Here is a 15,622-nt window from a genome sequence, read left to right as displayed (position 1 = left end):
CTGGCGGGGCTGTCCTGGTGGCCCGGGCCTAGGAGGGTGCCCATGCGTTGGTGCTTTATGCACGACACGGAAAAACGGATAGCAGTATCGGTCACATACAAACCCTTCAAGACATCCCTAAGCTTTGTAAAAAAGTGATAGCTTCTAGGTGTGGTTTTATTTCTCGCTTCTTGGGTGCATTGACTGCAGTAATGTCTTTCTCTGGGACACAAGGCAGTGAAAGCTACAGCTTCGTTCTCCGTGTCCTCTAGAAACTCAAAACATGGTGGTAGTTGTTGGCTTTATGGAAAAGTCCCCCTAACCCCAGCAGGCTTGTTCTGATCTTAAGGCATTGAAATTACTAAATTATGATCCTGCTTTTGTTTAAATCATCCTGAAAGATTTGCAGCTTCAGAGAAGTTGTCTACAGTGAGTTGTTTTCAGAGTTGCATTGAATTCCTTTCTCCTGTTTCTTTTGGGGAGAAGAAGGGTATTTTTTCTTTTCCAGGCTTAAGAATAACCTAAGGTGAGAGGAGTGGTCTTTGGGGAGCTTGTTCCTCCATTGGCATTCCTGTGGCAGTATTCCCACCACATTTCAGGAGAAAAGTTAACTAAAGTCAATTTTGTTTTAAACACCGGAGATAAGATAAAATTTTATAGCGTCTGCAACGGATCTCCAGTAAAAATATTTGTGACGTTATTTTACTTGGTATTGGATATCAGTGATCAACAGCTGGTTTCCAAATACTGAATTTGGTATATAGTAAGTACTAGCCTTTTTTACAAGCTGTTAGTAATTGGCTGTTCCTTAGGGCTGCCACAAATCTGGGTATTTCAGACCCTTTTTAGTCCTTCCCCTGCCTGCCACGTGCTGCCTGGGCAGGCGTTGAGGCCGTTGGGCAGGCGGATGCCAATAGCTGGGCCAGGTCGCCATTCCCCCTCCAACCCTCGCACATGTCTGCGGCCCATGTTTTCCTTCTTCTCAGCTTTATCAGCCTCCGTATTTTCAGATTAAAACTTGCTTTTTGCTCCCAGTTCTGGAACCTGTAGGTCCTCCCATCACTTGCAGCTAGTCTTCAGAAGAAAATGCCAGCTCCCAGGCCAGGTTCATGCAGGAGTGCAGGACATGGGGCAAGGGTCTCTCAAAAAGCTTTTCTCAAAGAGCTACCTGCCCTGAGAAAAAAGGGCCTATGGTGCTGATGATCTGATCTACTTGCCTGTTTCTTATTTCTTAATTGACAGCAAGCCGGGTTTGATTTGTTCGGCTAAAAGTTGAGGTGCGGTGTAGCCCCTGGTCTGCCTGCAGCCTGCCCGACCTGCCAGCAAGTTCAAAATCATCAAGGGTTGAACAAAATATTATGGACTCTCCTATCTTTGGGAGGTGTCCAGCACTGATTTTGTGTGCAGGAGCCAGGCTCCATCTCAATGTCTCTCTTTTCCTCTAGGTCTAGAAGAAAAAGCGGTTCTTTCCAAAAAAGAAAAAATGAAGCTGAGGAAAGAAAGATGGCTACAGAGTAAGTACTCCTCCGAAACACGGCGGTACTGTGGGCATCACTGAGCGTGGTTCTGTTGGATCTCTCTGCCCAACACTGCCACCCACACCCCACGTACAGTGCTGGCGGAGGCTTAATGCTTGTCAGAAACCTTCACATCCTGCTCCTCAGCACATGGGCTAAAAGTCCCAGGTATTGTTTCTCGGTGTTTAGCACCGAGATTGAGTCATTGCCCCAAACCTACTTTTGATCTTCCTCCATGTGTAATATAAGTGACTACATAAAACCTTTATTTATCCAGATAGGACACTGTCCCCACGTAGGCTTAGCATGTTTCTCTGTCTTTTAAAGCTCTGGTACAGATATGACTAGCTGTATAGGGGAGCTCCTCCTCCCTGTGGGGACAGTAGGACAGCCTGGAGCTGAGCCCCACACAGCCACCAGCTAATCCCAAGGCTCTGTGGTGAGAGCCTGCAGTGGGCCCTCCTGCCCTTCAATAAGGGAAGTCTCTGGACGCTGCTGGTTGTGTTACTGCTCTTTCCCACATGCCACAGGTCACTAAACCCACTTGCCAGACAGTCTGGCCTTTCTCGAGGCTGTGAAATACGAGCTAAACAAAACCAGCCTAATGCAGAAATGCTTCTGTTTCCTGTGGGAAGTGTCTGTATTTTTGCTTTGAGTATCTCAGCACAGCAAGAGACGATGCTGTGCTCCCCGCTGTAGCAGAGGGATTCCTCTTGCCACCTGGAGCTGTTCTTGGGACAGGCTTTTCTGCCCAACAGAGCTGCTGACAGACTGTGTTTGGGGCTGAGGGACGTGGCTTTCTGCTACCATATGCTCTCTGCTCCTGAGCTCTGAGCTCAAGTCCATCAACCTGTGATTTCACCAGTTGCAGTGAAGGTGTCTCTGGCTCCTCTTACATAAAAAGCTGATAATTTAACACCATGAGTGTGAAGGAAGCCTCCTCCCTATCACCAACCAACAACTTCCAAGTGTCTTTGACATCTGCAACCCTCAGTGTCGCTGTTGGGCCCAAAGCATAGATGGCTGTGCTAGTCCTAATGTCTGGCCTGCCAGCTGCAATTTCGGTGCTCCTAAAGGTCTTTCCTTGTTTGATACTATTGTGAGAACAGAGAATACTGCTGGAGCACAGCTGAGCTTTCCCTCCCCTGATACCTGATACCAGGACTGGTACCAGGTAATGTGGAGGAAGGTAAGTCCTCAGCAGCATTTTATGACAAAATCCACAGTAAAAGGGGTACATAGGATTCATGTCTTCTGCAAGAAACACGCGTCTTCTGTAGTTAGGTGACAGCACTGCTCCCATAGTCAAGGTCAGCCACTTTGGAAAAGCCCAGGAGCAGGATTCCTACACTCACTTAATCCTGCCCTCCTGCACATATGCCTTTGTAGCATCAGTTTTTCTCAAGATCACGTATGTTATTTTGTCCCTGCTGTGGCCTCTTTCCTCCTTTCTTGGCTCTGAAATTACTAATTCCCTCTGAGGGAATACAAACGAAATGCAGAAGCTTTGCTTTGAGAAGAACACCAACTTCAGGCCAAATTATTTCTGTCTTAGAAGATACTAGGTATCAAAAGTGCTTTACAGATAGAGAAGTACCTAAATTGCTGGCTCTCTTGAATCCCCCACTAAACTTGTGGCCAGTTGGCAAATAGGAGCATTCCCTAACAAATGCTTTGCTGAGGGTAGCAAGTACCCAGGGATTTCTGTAAGAAAAGTCGGCAGGTGTTAGTACCAGGTGTGCAGCTTGTTATTGAGAAAAGTGGAATAGCTGGGAAGAGCCTATATAAACATCAATAAAGAAACAGATATTATTATTATTATTAGCTGATGGAGCGAAATGAATGGGTATTTCCAGAGATGGAGATTTTTAAATGAAACTTGGCATTTTAACAGTGTGACCTTCAAGAGCTGCAGTCAACTGAAACACATTGATTTTTATCTGATGCAGATAATTATGCCAATTCTTTGTGGTTTTGCAGTCTTTGCCCCCCAAAAGAGAACCCAACTTGGACTGCTGAAGTTGTTATCATTACATCTCTGTTTTCCTAAATCTTCCCAAAAGTTTGTTGTTTCTTCTTGTCCCACGGCTGCTTTTGTGACACTGGATGCCAAGACCCTGGGAACTGAAGTTCAGCCCAGTAGTGCAAGCGCAAAACTTTGAGATTTCTTCCATTCTAATAAATCATCTCAGGAGAGACTAGAGAGGGAAAAGAATTATGTAATGCTTCAGACATTAGAAGTATGCACATTTAAAAATACATATATATCGCATGGCTCCTCAGACGAACAAGACTTCAGAGGAAAAGAATTTGGGATGTTTGTGTAGAATCAGGTGTCTGAAAATTTTGAGCACATACTGTTTATGAAAGTACTGAAGTACTCAGCTTCATAAAGCCAGACCAAAAAAAGAAGTGTTGCAGAACAGAAAGCTGTGTTCTTGGCAGGGATTGCTGTGAGGAGAGGCGTTTACAATCCAGATTTGTCACAAACATCCGTGTACAGCAAAATTGCAGTTCATGAAAAACTGTTGCTCTTCGACTCAGCTGAGTTGGGGAGCGAATAAGACAAAGATATTATAAAGGAGCCAGCAGCTCCTTTGAATTTGAGTTCTGCTTTCTTGAATGCGGGCAGCAGGATTAGACCCGAAATTGCAGGTGGCATCTTGCCTGCGGTCTGTAGAATGGGACTGGCTGCTTTCGTGTTCCCACTAAAAATACTTGTGCTGATTTAGTCCTCCTTCTGTAGCCATGCTGCGTTGGAAGCTGTTGGCCTCCCTGTGTTGCCAGCTTGGCCCCACGGCTTCTGGCACTGTGCTCCATCTTGTCCAGACAAGGAGTCTTTAGCTCAGCGCTGAGGCTCATCCTTGCAATACGCTCATTGTCCAAGGCAATAAGCAGAAGCCTGCTCTTCCGCTGCGGCCTCCGCTGGGTGCACGTGGAGGAGGTGGAGTCCTCCATCATGTACCCCGCAGCACTGGTACCCCTCGTGGGTGTCAAGGCAATGCAGCGGAATTCCAGGCCTGGTGATCACCTGGCAGAAGGAAAAGGAGCTCCTGGATCCCGCTGAGCTCTAGCTGTTTCTGGTGGCATTGTCAAGGGACTTCTGGGACAGGTTGGGGCATCTTGGAGCTCAGCTGGAGGCTTGTAGCAGTGCTGGGCTTTTCTGGGCTGTCCTGGAGGAGAACACAGGAGTTCTGCTGGGGCTCGCCCTGGAGGCTGGCTCTGTAAGGCTTGGGCAGCTGCAGGACCTATTTCTACACCAGGGAGCCTCGAGCACTGAGGCAGAAGCCTGCAGCTTTCAATGCCCACCCTCCATGGCCAAGAAGGGAGACTGCTGTAATGTTTATAGAGCCTTATGTGCCCACAGCCTTGCTCAGAGTTGCTGCAGGGAGACTGGTAAACACGGTCTTGAGGAAAAGCCGCTAGCTGACCCCGTGTCTGCCACTTGGTGCAGTGCTTTTCTAAGGGCCCAATTTATCCAGCATCTGGCTGCTTGAGCTCCACCATGAGTCACAAAGGTGAGACCTTGACTTGCTCCAAACTATGTAAACTTTTCTGCCTGTGCTTTGAGACCATTGTTTTGTCCCAACAGCAAAGCAGAGATGGGCCTGTGACTGTTTAATGACACATGTGGAGCATTCTGTATTTGTCCCTTCCCCTCTTGTTTCTCTCTCCTAATTCCATGCAAAGTCAGCATGTTTTTTTCCACCCCAGGACTCCTGTGCCATGTTGCTGTGAGCAATGAACAGTGCAAGGGATGGAAACAGTTCAGACAACATCAGTCTGGGGATTTCACTTCCCATTGCAAATGTCAGTAGAGATGTATATAGTTATAAGCAAATACAGCAAGGGAGGGAACTACCCAGCTGCATTATTTTCAGTCTTTCCCCGGTTTAAATCACTTCTGGCCTGTTGTTCCTGTAGATGGTGAAGCAGCCTATGAATTTCTTAGCTCAAGGGTTATCTCTTGCAAATGCTTCCCCTTCCTCCAGTAATGTCTTGTTTCTGATTCAGAAATAGAAAGTGTGAAGCTAGCCAAACAGAAGCAAAAAGCTGAAGCAAAGCGGAAAGCAACACCTGTGGTTGGAGACATGCAGCCGTTGATGGAAGCCCTACCTGAGCTCTCCGACCTGACCACAGGTGGCAGGGGCAGGAAGCCACCCAAGAGGTATGTGCCATTTAGGGATGGGCTGTGTATTTCCCTTCTTCCTGCACGATGAAGTGCCCTTCAGCTCAGCTTGTAGCTACAGGCAATGCAAGCTCGGTGCCAATGGTCAGGAGAACAGGGCCTCATTCTCAACTCCATTTCGCCCCTTTCCATGCTTCAGTCGCTGCAAGAAAAAAAGCTTAAATGTCTCTTCTGAATCCACAGCTAAGAGTATTGCTCAGATGAGGCTCGGCATGAGACAGGCTGGGAACAACCAGATGTCCTGGGAATTGCATTACACACAGGTGTCCAGAGTGTAATGCTGCTGAGCTCACCTGAGAATCTGGACTTAAGGTGTTGCAGCCTGCTGTTCTGTCCTTCCAGACCTCCAGGCTTTCTCCTGAGGCAGTTCAAGCTTTATGCTCTGGCCAGACTCTTTGTTTGCCCCATTGGCTTGCAGTGTGACTTTGGACAGAACAGAAAGATGGTATTTCCATTCCCTTTGTTGTACTGAAAGAGAGGGGCTATTTCTGATCCTCTGACAGCCACATGTCAACCATCCCAGCCAGCCGTAGGGTGGGTTCTGGTTGCCCTTATGTTTTCTCCTTTTTAATGCAGTGCTCTGCCTGACCATCCAGTCAGTGTTGCAGCTGCTTCTGCATCCCCTAGTGCAGAATAAAAGTGCTCTGCGTGCTGCACAAGTGCTTGTCCCTCCTCTCCAGTTGCTTAGTAGGGGTTGGAACTAGAAACTTGTTTTGATCATAATAAGAAAGCATTTGGATTAGAGAACAGCCAAGAAGGCGGCTGTCTGGCAAAGCACCCTCTTTTTTGGTTGCAGATCAAGGCTGGAGATACCATGAACCCTCTTGTGACTTGCTGGATGCCCCAGAAATAAACTCTGACCCAGGTGGGACACCCACCTACAGAGCATGGCTGAGTTGGCAGTTCCCTGTGCTTCTGGAAAGTCACTCCTCAGACAAACAGCATCTATGAACCTTGCAGCTAAGCATGGGAAAATATTTCCTTCCTTAACTTGGCTTCTAATTCTTTGAATAGCACTTTTTTTCTTTTTTTTTCTTTATGCAGCCATTCAGTCAGCCTGCCCTCTCTTTTAGTGGGAATGAACAGCAGAAGTACATGCACAATTTCAAGTCTTGCAGAGCACTGAGGGTTGGTTGGATGGAGTTCTGGGCCAGGGCTTAGCCTGAGCCTGAATAGGTGGCTTTGCCCTCTTTCTGCGACGATGTGCCACAACGACATGTGACATCTGACTCCAGGTTGTGTTCAGGAGTCATTCCCTCTCATCATTTTCCTCCAGCCTCCTTGGTGGCTGAGCCCCCACTCTCTATCCAGGAGAGTGGCTTACAGAAAGCTCGTATAGGGGAGGGAGGACAGGTAGGGTGCTTCCTTTGGGGATTGCTTTCCTGGGTGGCTGCATAATCTAGTACAAATACACGGTGTTGCTGCAGCCTGCAATTCTGAACCAGCTCAAAAGATAGAGTAGAACTGGAAAAGGCACAGAGACGGCTGACAAGGATGACGATGGAGGATCTGGCACAACTTCTGCACAAGAGGTGACTAAGTGAGCTGGGGAGTCCTCAGCCTGGACAGGAGATAGAGGCAAAGAAGCTTGGGAATGTAATACTCTATAATATAAAATATGATGTGGTTAGGAAGTAGTTCCTCTTCTTTTCCAGTATGAGAAATAAAGGACATCAAAAGTAGCTAGCGAGTAGCTGGTTCAGTGCAAGCAGAAGGCTCACTGCTCTGCACAGCTCCTTGTGGGAGGATGTCATGGCTGAGGGAAACCTGTGAGTTCAGGTAAGACCTGATGAATCCAATGAGGAGAGCTCCATGGGGGGTTACTGCATGTATATAAACTGCAGCTGGTACAAGGTCTCTGACTTGCAAATACTGGAAAGGATGTGGCTATACGCTTGCCTTGATCTTATCCCTCTCTGGCCATCTGCTGCAAGCTGCTTCAAAGCAGAACACTGGCCAAAATGGTCCTTCCAGCTACTGCAATCGCTCTTCTCTTCTGTAGTACACTTCATGGCAGAGGATGTGCGGCACACGTGGAAGTATTCAATGGTCTTGCACGGATCTCCAGCCTGAGAGAGCCTTCCTCAGAGAAGCGCTGTCAGCTCCCTCTCTCTCCAAACCCAGACCTCCTGTGGGAGTGTGGCAGCCCTTCTCTCCTTTTGGAAGCCTGAGCTCATACTCTGGCTCTGTTTTCCCTTGGGCTGCAAGGCTCTGGTGTCTAGAAAGCCTAGTGGGCATGTGGCACAGAAGGGTAGAGAAGCCCAGCGCTGGCTGAGAGTTTCAGTATTGGCCAGCACCATCTGCAGTCACCACAGCAGAGGTGGGAGCTTGGCATTGACTCATGTCACCCAGGTAGCCTGTGACATGCCAACCAAAAAGCAGTCCCTCTGCTGGCATGGAGGAGCTACAGTGCTCTTCTTCCCCTTGCTGACTTGTGGCTTCCTGGACTGCATGAGGATGTGTGTGCATAAGTGTTTGAAATAATCAGAGGAGGCTTTTATAGGATTTGAATCATTACATAAATGAAGGGTAATACTCTGGTGATTTGTCAGCATTATTAATAAAAGATTAGATTCTCCAGGAATTTGATCTCCTGCTGGGTAAGAGAGCATTACAGTGAGGTTTTTATTCTGTTTTATAATGAATGAAGGCAATGAAGTGTAATGAAACAGGGCTACTAACATGGTCCAAGTGAGCAGGCGGCATGCTGGTGGTTTGGTGGGGGAAATTCAGGCAGCAGCCTTTCGAACCTGCCAGACCAGTGGGGCAGAGCTGTTGAGTGGAACTGAAAAGCCTTCAGAAGCACCGAGCCCTTTAAAATAGTGGGGTGGCTGAAAGCAAAAGTGGGCTTGCAGAGCCTGAAGCAGCCACACGCCCTCATGGTGTGCTGCAGAGGAAGCTGTCCTGAGAGGCACAGCCTCGGGGGCACGTGGTCTTGTACAGCCCGGGATGTACTCTAGAAAGGCTTTCCTTTAAGCATTGTCACTCTCTGCAGAGTTACTCATCTTTGAAGGGACTGCCGTGGCGACTTGGTGGCACGCTTGGCAAGCCCCTGCTCTGGTGACTGTGGGTTGCCATCCAACTTGAAAAGGCATTTCTCTGTGCTTCTGTGGACAAGAAATTGTTCCTGTGCCAAGCAGTTAACGGACATGAAGGGATGCTTCCTGCTCTTTCTGCGTCTTGCAGTACCAGTGGATGCAGCAGTGTGACAGGAGCTGCTCGAACCCCTGTAGCTGTTTGTCTGCTCTTGCTGATCGCCATTCTTCGTGAGCGCTCAGGCCTGTTGTGTAATGCCGGCAGTGCTGGGGTGACCTCGAGAGGGACTGAAGGGTACAGGAGCAGCGCGCAGGCATTGATCTGCCTGGCTGCCCTTTCCTGCACAGGCTCTGTGCTGCGAAGGCTGGCTGACATACCTCCACGCTGTTTGGGTTTGTCTGGGTTGGCAGGGAGCTTTGATGCTGGGGCACACTGTGCTGGGCTGACGGTAAATCAGATGTGATCGGGGCAGTGGTGAGAGCAGCCCTCAGCAGCTTGGGTCCACCAGGATCCCCCTTGAGGAAAAATAAAATGGGCCAGGATGGGGAGAGGGAGAGATGAGGAAAAGCTAATCGAGTAGAGAGGGGTGATTAAAATAAGTGGGGTGAAGGGAGGAGGAGGAGGAAAGGAAGAATGGGGAATAAAATGCAGAATAAAAGGATGGAGGGTAGCGGGTCAGAGAGGGAAATAGGAAGAGGAGGTCACTGTAACACTGCCAACAAGAGACCAGATCCTGCCATCTTGAAGAGAAGGTGAGGGTTTGCCATGTTTCCTAACCTTGAGAAAGCTGAAGGGCTCTGGGGCAGATCAGGTGGGGGAGGCCCCGGCCCCCAGCACCCACCAGTAAGGGAAGATTCCTCCTTGAGCCCTGCCCCAACTGAGAGGTGGGAGGCAGACCCTTTTTCCCCCCTTGGGCTGTGTGCTGGGGCTCAGCCCCAGGGCGAATCAGAGGGGAGCTGCTCTGCGGAGGCAGACCCTCTTCTCCACTTGCTTCTCCTGTTTACCTCTGTATCTGTGTAATCCTGAAGAATGGAAGTTTCTTCTCCTTTCCTTAATGTCCAGTTCTACCAGCGACTCCCCTTCTGCACTTCAAGTCCCCAAAGCAGACGCTGCCCTTCCTGCGTGTCCCTTGCTTGGGCTCAGCGCTTAGCTTTGTAGTAAATCTCTGCTGCTGCTTGGCATCGGGCACCACGTGCTTCCAGCATCCTGTGCAGGATGGGATTACACCTACGGTCTCCTTGGACTTTGCCCAGGAATAAGAAATGGGTGCAGAGAGTGCACGGCCTGTTGCGACAAGGACAAGGGGTAATGGTTTTAAACTAAAAGAGGGTAGATTTAGACTAGATATAAGGAAGACATTTTTTACAACGAGGGTGGTGAAACACTGGCACAGGTTGCCCAGAGAGGTGGTAGATGCCCCATCCCTGGAAACATTCAAGGTCAGGTTGGATGGGGCTCTGAGCAGCCTGATCTAGTTGAAGATGTCCCTGCCCACAGCAGGGGGGTTGGACTAGATGACCTTTAAAGATCCCTTCCAACCCAAACTATTCTATGATTCTGTGATTCTATGATCTATGCTTGCCGCTGTGCCTCAGCTCTACACAGTGCACCATCCTGCATTCCCATGGGTCCGTCTTCTTGCAACTTCATGGGTTCTCAAAACCTATGTTTGGTGGCAAAAGCTGAAGCTCTATTGTTGTGCTTTCTCTTTAGTTAATCTATTTGCAGCTGACTTAAACTGGCAAGCCTTTGGCGAGGATATGTGTTCACAGGGAGAAAGGAATATTGCCATTCTTTATCTTAAAATATAAATTACACCTTATACCCCAGTAGTCCCACTGCAGAACTCGAAGCAGGGCTGGCAATTCCCTCTTCTTGCTGAGTAACTGTGGCACTGTCTCTAACAGATGTCTGCCGATGCTGGAGCTCGCAGCCTTAACAAGGAACATGAGATGTGCAGAGGTGACGTGTGCCTGGTGGTGAGGGGAAATTTGATGGGATCTTTTCTCTAAGCAACAGTGTCGGTTTGACCTGGAGGTTAGTGATAAGCAGAAAGTGATCTGGGCACAGACAGCTTACGACCAGTTCCAGAACTAAGTGATCCGATTTTTCTTTAGTGCATTTACCTCCTGCACATTCAGTCCTGACTCCTGAGCTGTTGTCAGTGTGTGGCGGAAGGAGTTTGCATCTCCATTACTGTCTGGCTGTGGAAATAATTGCCTTTCAGGACAATTTCCATACAGGACAATTACCTACACTTTCTGGGAAGGCAGATGCAGAATCCCTGGACTCTTTCCATCTCCACGGCAATTGCTAAATTACTGCTCCTCTCACTCACTTCTTTTGTTTCTTCTCTCCGCAGCTATGTAAAAGCAAAGGCAGAACCAGCAGACTTTTGTCTGATGAAACAAGCTCAGAAACGCCGGCTCTTGTAAGTACCCAGTTATCAGTCTCCAGTCCCTGCTGAGCATTAGAGAATGGTTGAGACTGGAAGGAACCTCTGAAGGTCAGCTGGTCCAACCTCCCTGCTCACGCAGGGTCACCTAGAGCTGGTTGCCCAGGACACGGGCACGTGTCCACATGGCTTTTGAATATCTCCAAGGATGGAGATCACACAACTTCTCTAGGCAACTAGTTCCAGTGTTTTGGTCTTGTACACCTGAAGGCCCTAGAAGAAGTGGCAGCTTTGATTTTCTCCTTTACATAGTGCAAGATGTTTGTGGGTGTCCTTCTGTCTTAGTCCCTACCAGACTCAGTCAATTCTAAATGGATTCAGTCTGCTTCCGCTTCTGTCTCGTGTAAAATCTAAGCGAAGAGAGCACAGGAAACTGCACTTGCTCTCTTAAGGGTTCACTTTCCCTGTCTCATTGAAAAGAAAGCCTGAAAGGCTTGGGCCTCCTGTTTCAGGACAAACCCACACCAACTGTCATCTTATTCCCCCTGGCCACAGTATCATTTCTGGCTGTACCAAGTGAGTATGACTGTACTGTGTCCCTCTGTGTGGCACGGACGATGTGGTTATCAACCAGGTGGGGCATCCCTTGTCTCGGCTTGCTGAGTTGGAGCTGCAACATCCAGCTGTGGCTCAGTCTCTTATGACAGCAGGCCCACGTAGCTCTAGCTGATACCCTTCAGGAAAGCCTCCTGCGGTTGTGTAGGTGAGGAGCTCCTGGACTTCTGCATAGCATCAGGAGCTTCAGCTGCTCTATTGGAACACCTCTGGGATGCTAACTTACATGCCGTACATCCCTTATGAGGACAGCTGTCCATTAGCATCTGTCAAACCTTTTCTTGTAAAATGAAGCACTAAATGCTTTTGAATAATTCCTGGACTTGGTTAGGACTTGGTTAAGGGTCTGGCAACTCCTTATTCCTCTGTATAATCTGTTCGATATTTTATACTGCCACCAGGCATCAAGAACTTAATTTCCCCTCACACAGATCTCCTGGAGCTAGGCACTGTGATCTGGCAGTGTTTGCTTTCTGTGATCCCTGTTTCCAGGATTTCTGTCAGTTCTGAGCCATTCAACTTCAAACAGAGGCTGAGGAGAAGTGTCAGTCTACAGATCCCAGCACTGCTCTCCAGCACACTCTGTGAATACCCTTCTCTGTCTAAAACTGGCCATTGTTGGTGCTGGGATGCCTTTCTTGCTCAGTTCTGCCTTTCTGGATGAGTCCCTCCTTGGCTCATTGCAGAAGCGCAAGGGGCATGGCCTCAAGTGCCACCAGTGAGTGTCTCATTGTGCTGGAACTCACGGGTGAGGAACACTGCTTGAGGAGGGACTTGTATCCAGATCTAAATCCGAATAGGCAACTCCACCACAATCTTCTGTATCAGCAAGCTGATGATCCCCTGTGTGTCCCCCCCTTTTCTCCTCTGCACAAAACTGGACAGATGCGCTGAGTAGTGGCATGTATCCTACCATAGTGGTCTGGGAAGTCTGTGCTTCTTGGGATGGAAAAACTTTGGAGGAAGGTCTTTGAGGTTTATTTTCCAGGACGTTAGTTAGTACTGGGGGTTCCCTAAACCTCACCCCATTGCCCCAACTGCCACAACCCAAGCTTCAGGTTTGGCTTCTTTCTCTGTTCCTCTGGCAGGGGCAGGGCTGGCATTGAACGAAAGGGCCCTACTAGGGAGGGAACTAGCTGCAAGCTGAAGAGCACTCTGGTGATGCACAGCAACTACTGAGAACGTGGAGATGTGTGGCTGGCTGGGCTGTGGAGAGCCTGGCAGTCTGTCTGAGGGAGATGGGGAGGTCACAATGCATGTGACTTATTTGAAAACTCACCTTTTTTTTTTACACTCCTCCTGCTCTATTCTTCTTCTTCTTCCCTGCTTGCTTGCTTTCTAAGACAAGACCATTTCCACAGCAACCAGCTGTGACCAAGCATGCAAAGGTAATTCTGTCATGCTCCTCCCATGGTGTTTAACTAGTGTTGCACATAGGAGGACTCGTGCCTCTACATTGAGCAATAAAGAGTCAGTAGATGAGCTCTCGAAAGCAGAATCTGCTTTTGTGCTAGTGCACTCTGAAGTAGTTTTCATTCTTAGTGATTTACCAGATACCCACAGTCTCTTGTTCCTGATTTACTAGGGAAAAGCTCTAAAAAAAGAACATTTCCAAGTGATGCTGGACACTAATGTGATTGTTTCTGTCTCTGTGGCATGAGATCAAGTCTCTGGCTCCCATGAAGCTGGCAGCAATTTGAGCTTTGCCCTTGGGTAGATTAGGTTTATTTTTTAAACTGTTTCTTTCTGAGGTTTGCACCCGGGATCATTCTGTCTGTACAGAAACCCACTGCTTTGTGAGTTCTGTTCTTATCTGCTCAGTTCCTTTTGTGTGAGGCACTTAGCATTTGTGTGTTATTTTTCTTTCTTCAGAGAGGAGGAAGTGGCTCGGTTTCATGAGGTCATCACCAATCCCAGGTACAGAGCTAACCCCCTCATGACCATCAGCGAGCATCTCTCCAAGAGGCTGAGGCAGGAGGAAGAAGGTAAACCCCTCTAGGGCGTCAGCTGGGACCAAATGTGCACATTGGAGCCGGTGCGAGGGCTCCAGGCTGCAAAGGAGCACATTACTAACACGACCTCTCAGCCACTTCAGTCCTTGGAAGCAGTTCAGCAGATTATTAAATCCAACAGTCCTGTTTTCTGTCTGCAGGAATAATGCAGTTCTCTCTTGACAGTGGCAGCTGCTCCTTGGCGAGCAGCCTGCAGAGAGCAGAGTGTTCTGCGAGATCTTTGTGCAGACTTTAAGCTCCCTGCGAAGTATTTTGACACCTTTTCTCTTCTTGTGAGCAGGCACAGTTTCTTAAATTGTGCCAGTGGCAATATGTATCTGTTTTCTGTCGTTTCCCTCCCCTTTCTGACAACTCTGAAAAGAGATTCCCTATTGCTCTGTTGAGATGGTTCAAGACTCCAAGCCCTGGAGCCCAGAAGGCTGTTGTAGATCTGTGTAAGGACCAATGTTGCTGTTCAGAGACATTGTTTTATGTGAGAAATTTAGCTTTGGAATAAACACACTTTCACACAGTACTGAATTTGTCTGTCTCTTGTTTTGGTAAATATTAATTGAAATATGAGCTTATTCCCATCACTGGAAAAATTACTTAGAATGGGTTTTTTCCCATGTGTACAATGAACCACTAGACTGCTGCTGCAGCGTGCAACAGAAGCCATGTGAAATCGTTGCAGATCACGACTAACTCATAGGCTTGCTTTCCTCCTACTCTGAAAGTGTGTGCTTTCCATGGGTGATGCTGATCCCTTTTGGCCTATGCTGTGTTCCCTGCCCTAAAGGAAGCATCCCAAAACGTGTCCTGGCTGCAGGCTGTGAACTTCAGCCGGTCATTTACATGTTGGGTTTGGGAACCACTGCAGCAGGGGGAGGTCTTTCCTTCTACAAAACACCAGTTTTCACAAAACTCCAGTCAATTTTTGTGGGGACAGCTGAAGGCAGGGGTGTTCCCTATTTGAGATGATCCTGATTTGACACCCCAAAATGTCAGTGCTGTCTTTTGAACCATACAAGAAGTTTTCTGATGCTTCTTAACCTTGGAAAAGCAACCTGCCTATGTCAGGTCAACTCTGAGGAGCATCTGAAACCTTTAAGAAAGGAATTCACTCTGATGTCCAGACAGAACATGGAAGCTGCAGCTGACTCTTACCCAAGTTAGTGACTAAAACCAGCTGCAATGGGTGTGGCAGGCACCTTGACCATACCTGCCTCTTGCATCACAGGTAGTGACAGCAGTAATGCTGCTTTTTTTTCTCTCTCTAGGCTGGCACCATTGAACAAAGGCAGTTTTTCTAATGCCTGCCTCTTAGCCCTGGCAGTGCAAACGCTGTTGCTGATGCTGCTTGTTGTTAGAGGAATGTCACTGTGCCACCCCTCCTCCCCCAAGGCCTGGCAGGAGAGTCCTGCTGGCAGAGGCCACACAGAGATGTTGGCTATGTCCCATCCTCCACCCTGTTGCTCTCGGGCTGGCACAGGGCTGGCAGGGCTCTCCTCTCCCCTGACGCCTCCTGCATCAGTGCTGGCAGGTGAACGCTGCTGTGCTGTTCGTCAGCGTGCTGCAATGCCCTGCGGGACCCAGGCTCTGGAAAGCAGAGAGCTGTGGTGGGGTCAAATAACTCGAAATATCTCCCCACCTCCTGGTTGGTTCCTGCTTGCTCTCTTACCAGTATCTGATTGTGTTTCTTTTAGGCTGTGTTGGATTTTGAACTCTGAACGCCAGTCCCAGCTGCAGCCATGCTCCCCCTGCTCATGTTATGCAGGCTGGGCACTGCATTGGAGAGCTGGGCCTTGGACGGGGCTGGGCACTAACGCAGGTCCTCCTGCCCGCAGCCTGCAGCTGCTCTGGCTGCTCATGGCTCCCAACAGCCCAAGATATGACTAAG

At 48.6% G+C, this 15,622-nt stretch overlaps 1 protein-coding gene across 6 annotated transcripts in view; it reads left to right on the top strand.

Annotated features, from left to right (window-relative positions):
- Positions 1-15,622, top strand: part of SLX9 (SLX9 ribosome biogenesis factor) — a 66,876-nt gene that overhangs the window by 44,762 nt on the left and 6,492 nt on the right. For 2 of the 6 annotated variants that reach the window (XM_075153850.1, XM_075153856.1), the window contains exons 3-6: positions 1,425-1,493; positions 5,511-5,664; positions 11,084-11,152; positions 13,604-14,257. In XM_075153850.1, the coding sequence (XP_075009951.1) occupies positions 1,425-1,493; positions 5,511-5,664; positions 11,084-11,152; positions 13,604-13,730 (419 nt within the window). In that variant the 3' untranslated portion in view covers positions 13,731-14,257. Of the gene's footprint in view, positions 1-1,424; positions 1,494-5,510; positions 5,665-11,083; positions 11,153-11,628; positions 11,693-13,603; positions 14,258-15,622 lie in introns of those variants that run through there. The other 4 variants (XM_075153852.1, XM_075153851.1, XM_075153853.1 and 1 more) reach the window with 4 other exon arrangements.

The sequence above is a fragment of the Calonectris borealis genome, chromosome 6 (assembly GCF_964195595.1).
Source record: "Calonectris borealis chromosome 6, bCalBor7.hap1.2, whole genome shotgun sequence".
Taxonomy (NCBI): domain Eukaryota; kingdom Metazoa; phylum Chordata; class Aves; order Procellariiformes; family Procellariidae; genus Calonectris; species Calonectris borealis.
Note: the sequence above shows the minus strand (reverse complement) of the source record. Positions and strands in the feature narration are given on the sequence as shown.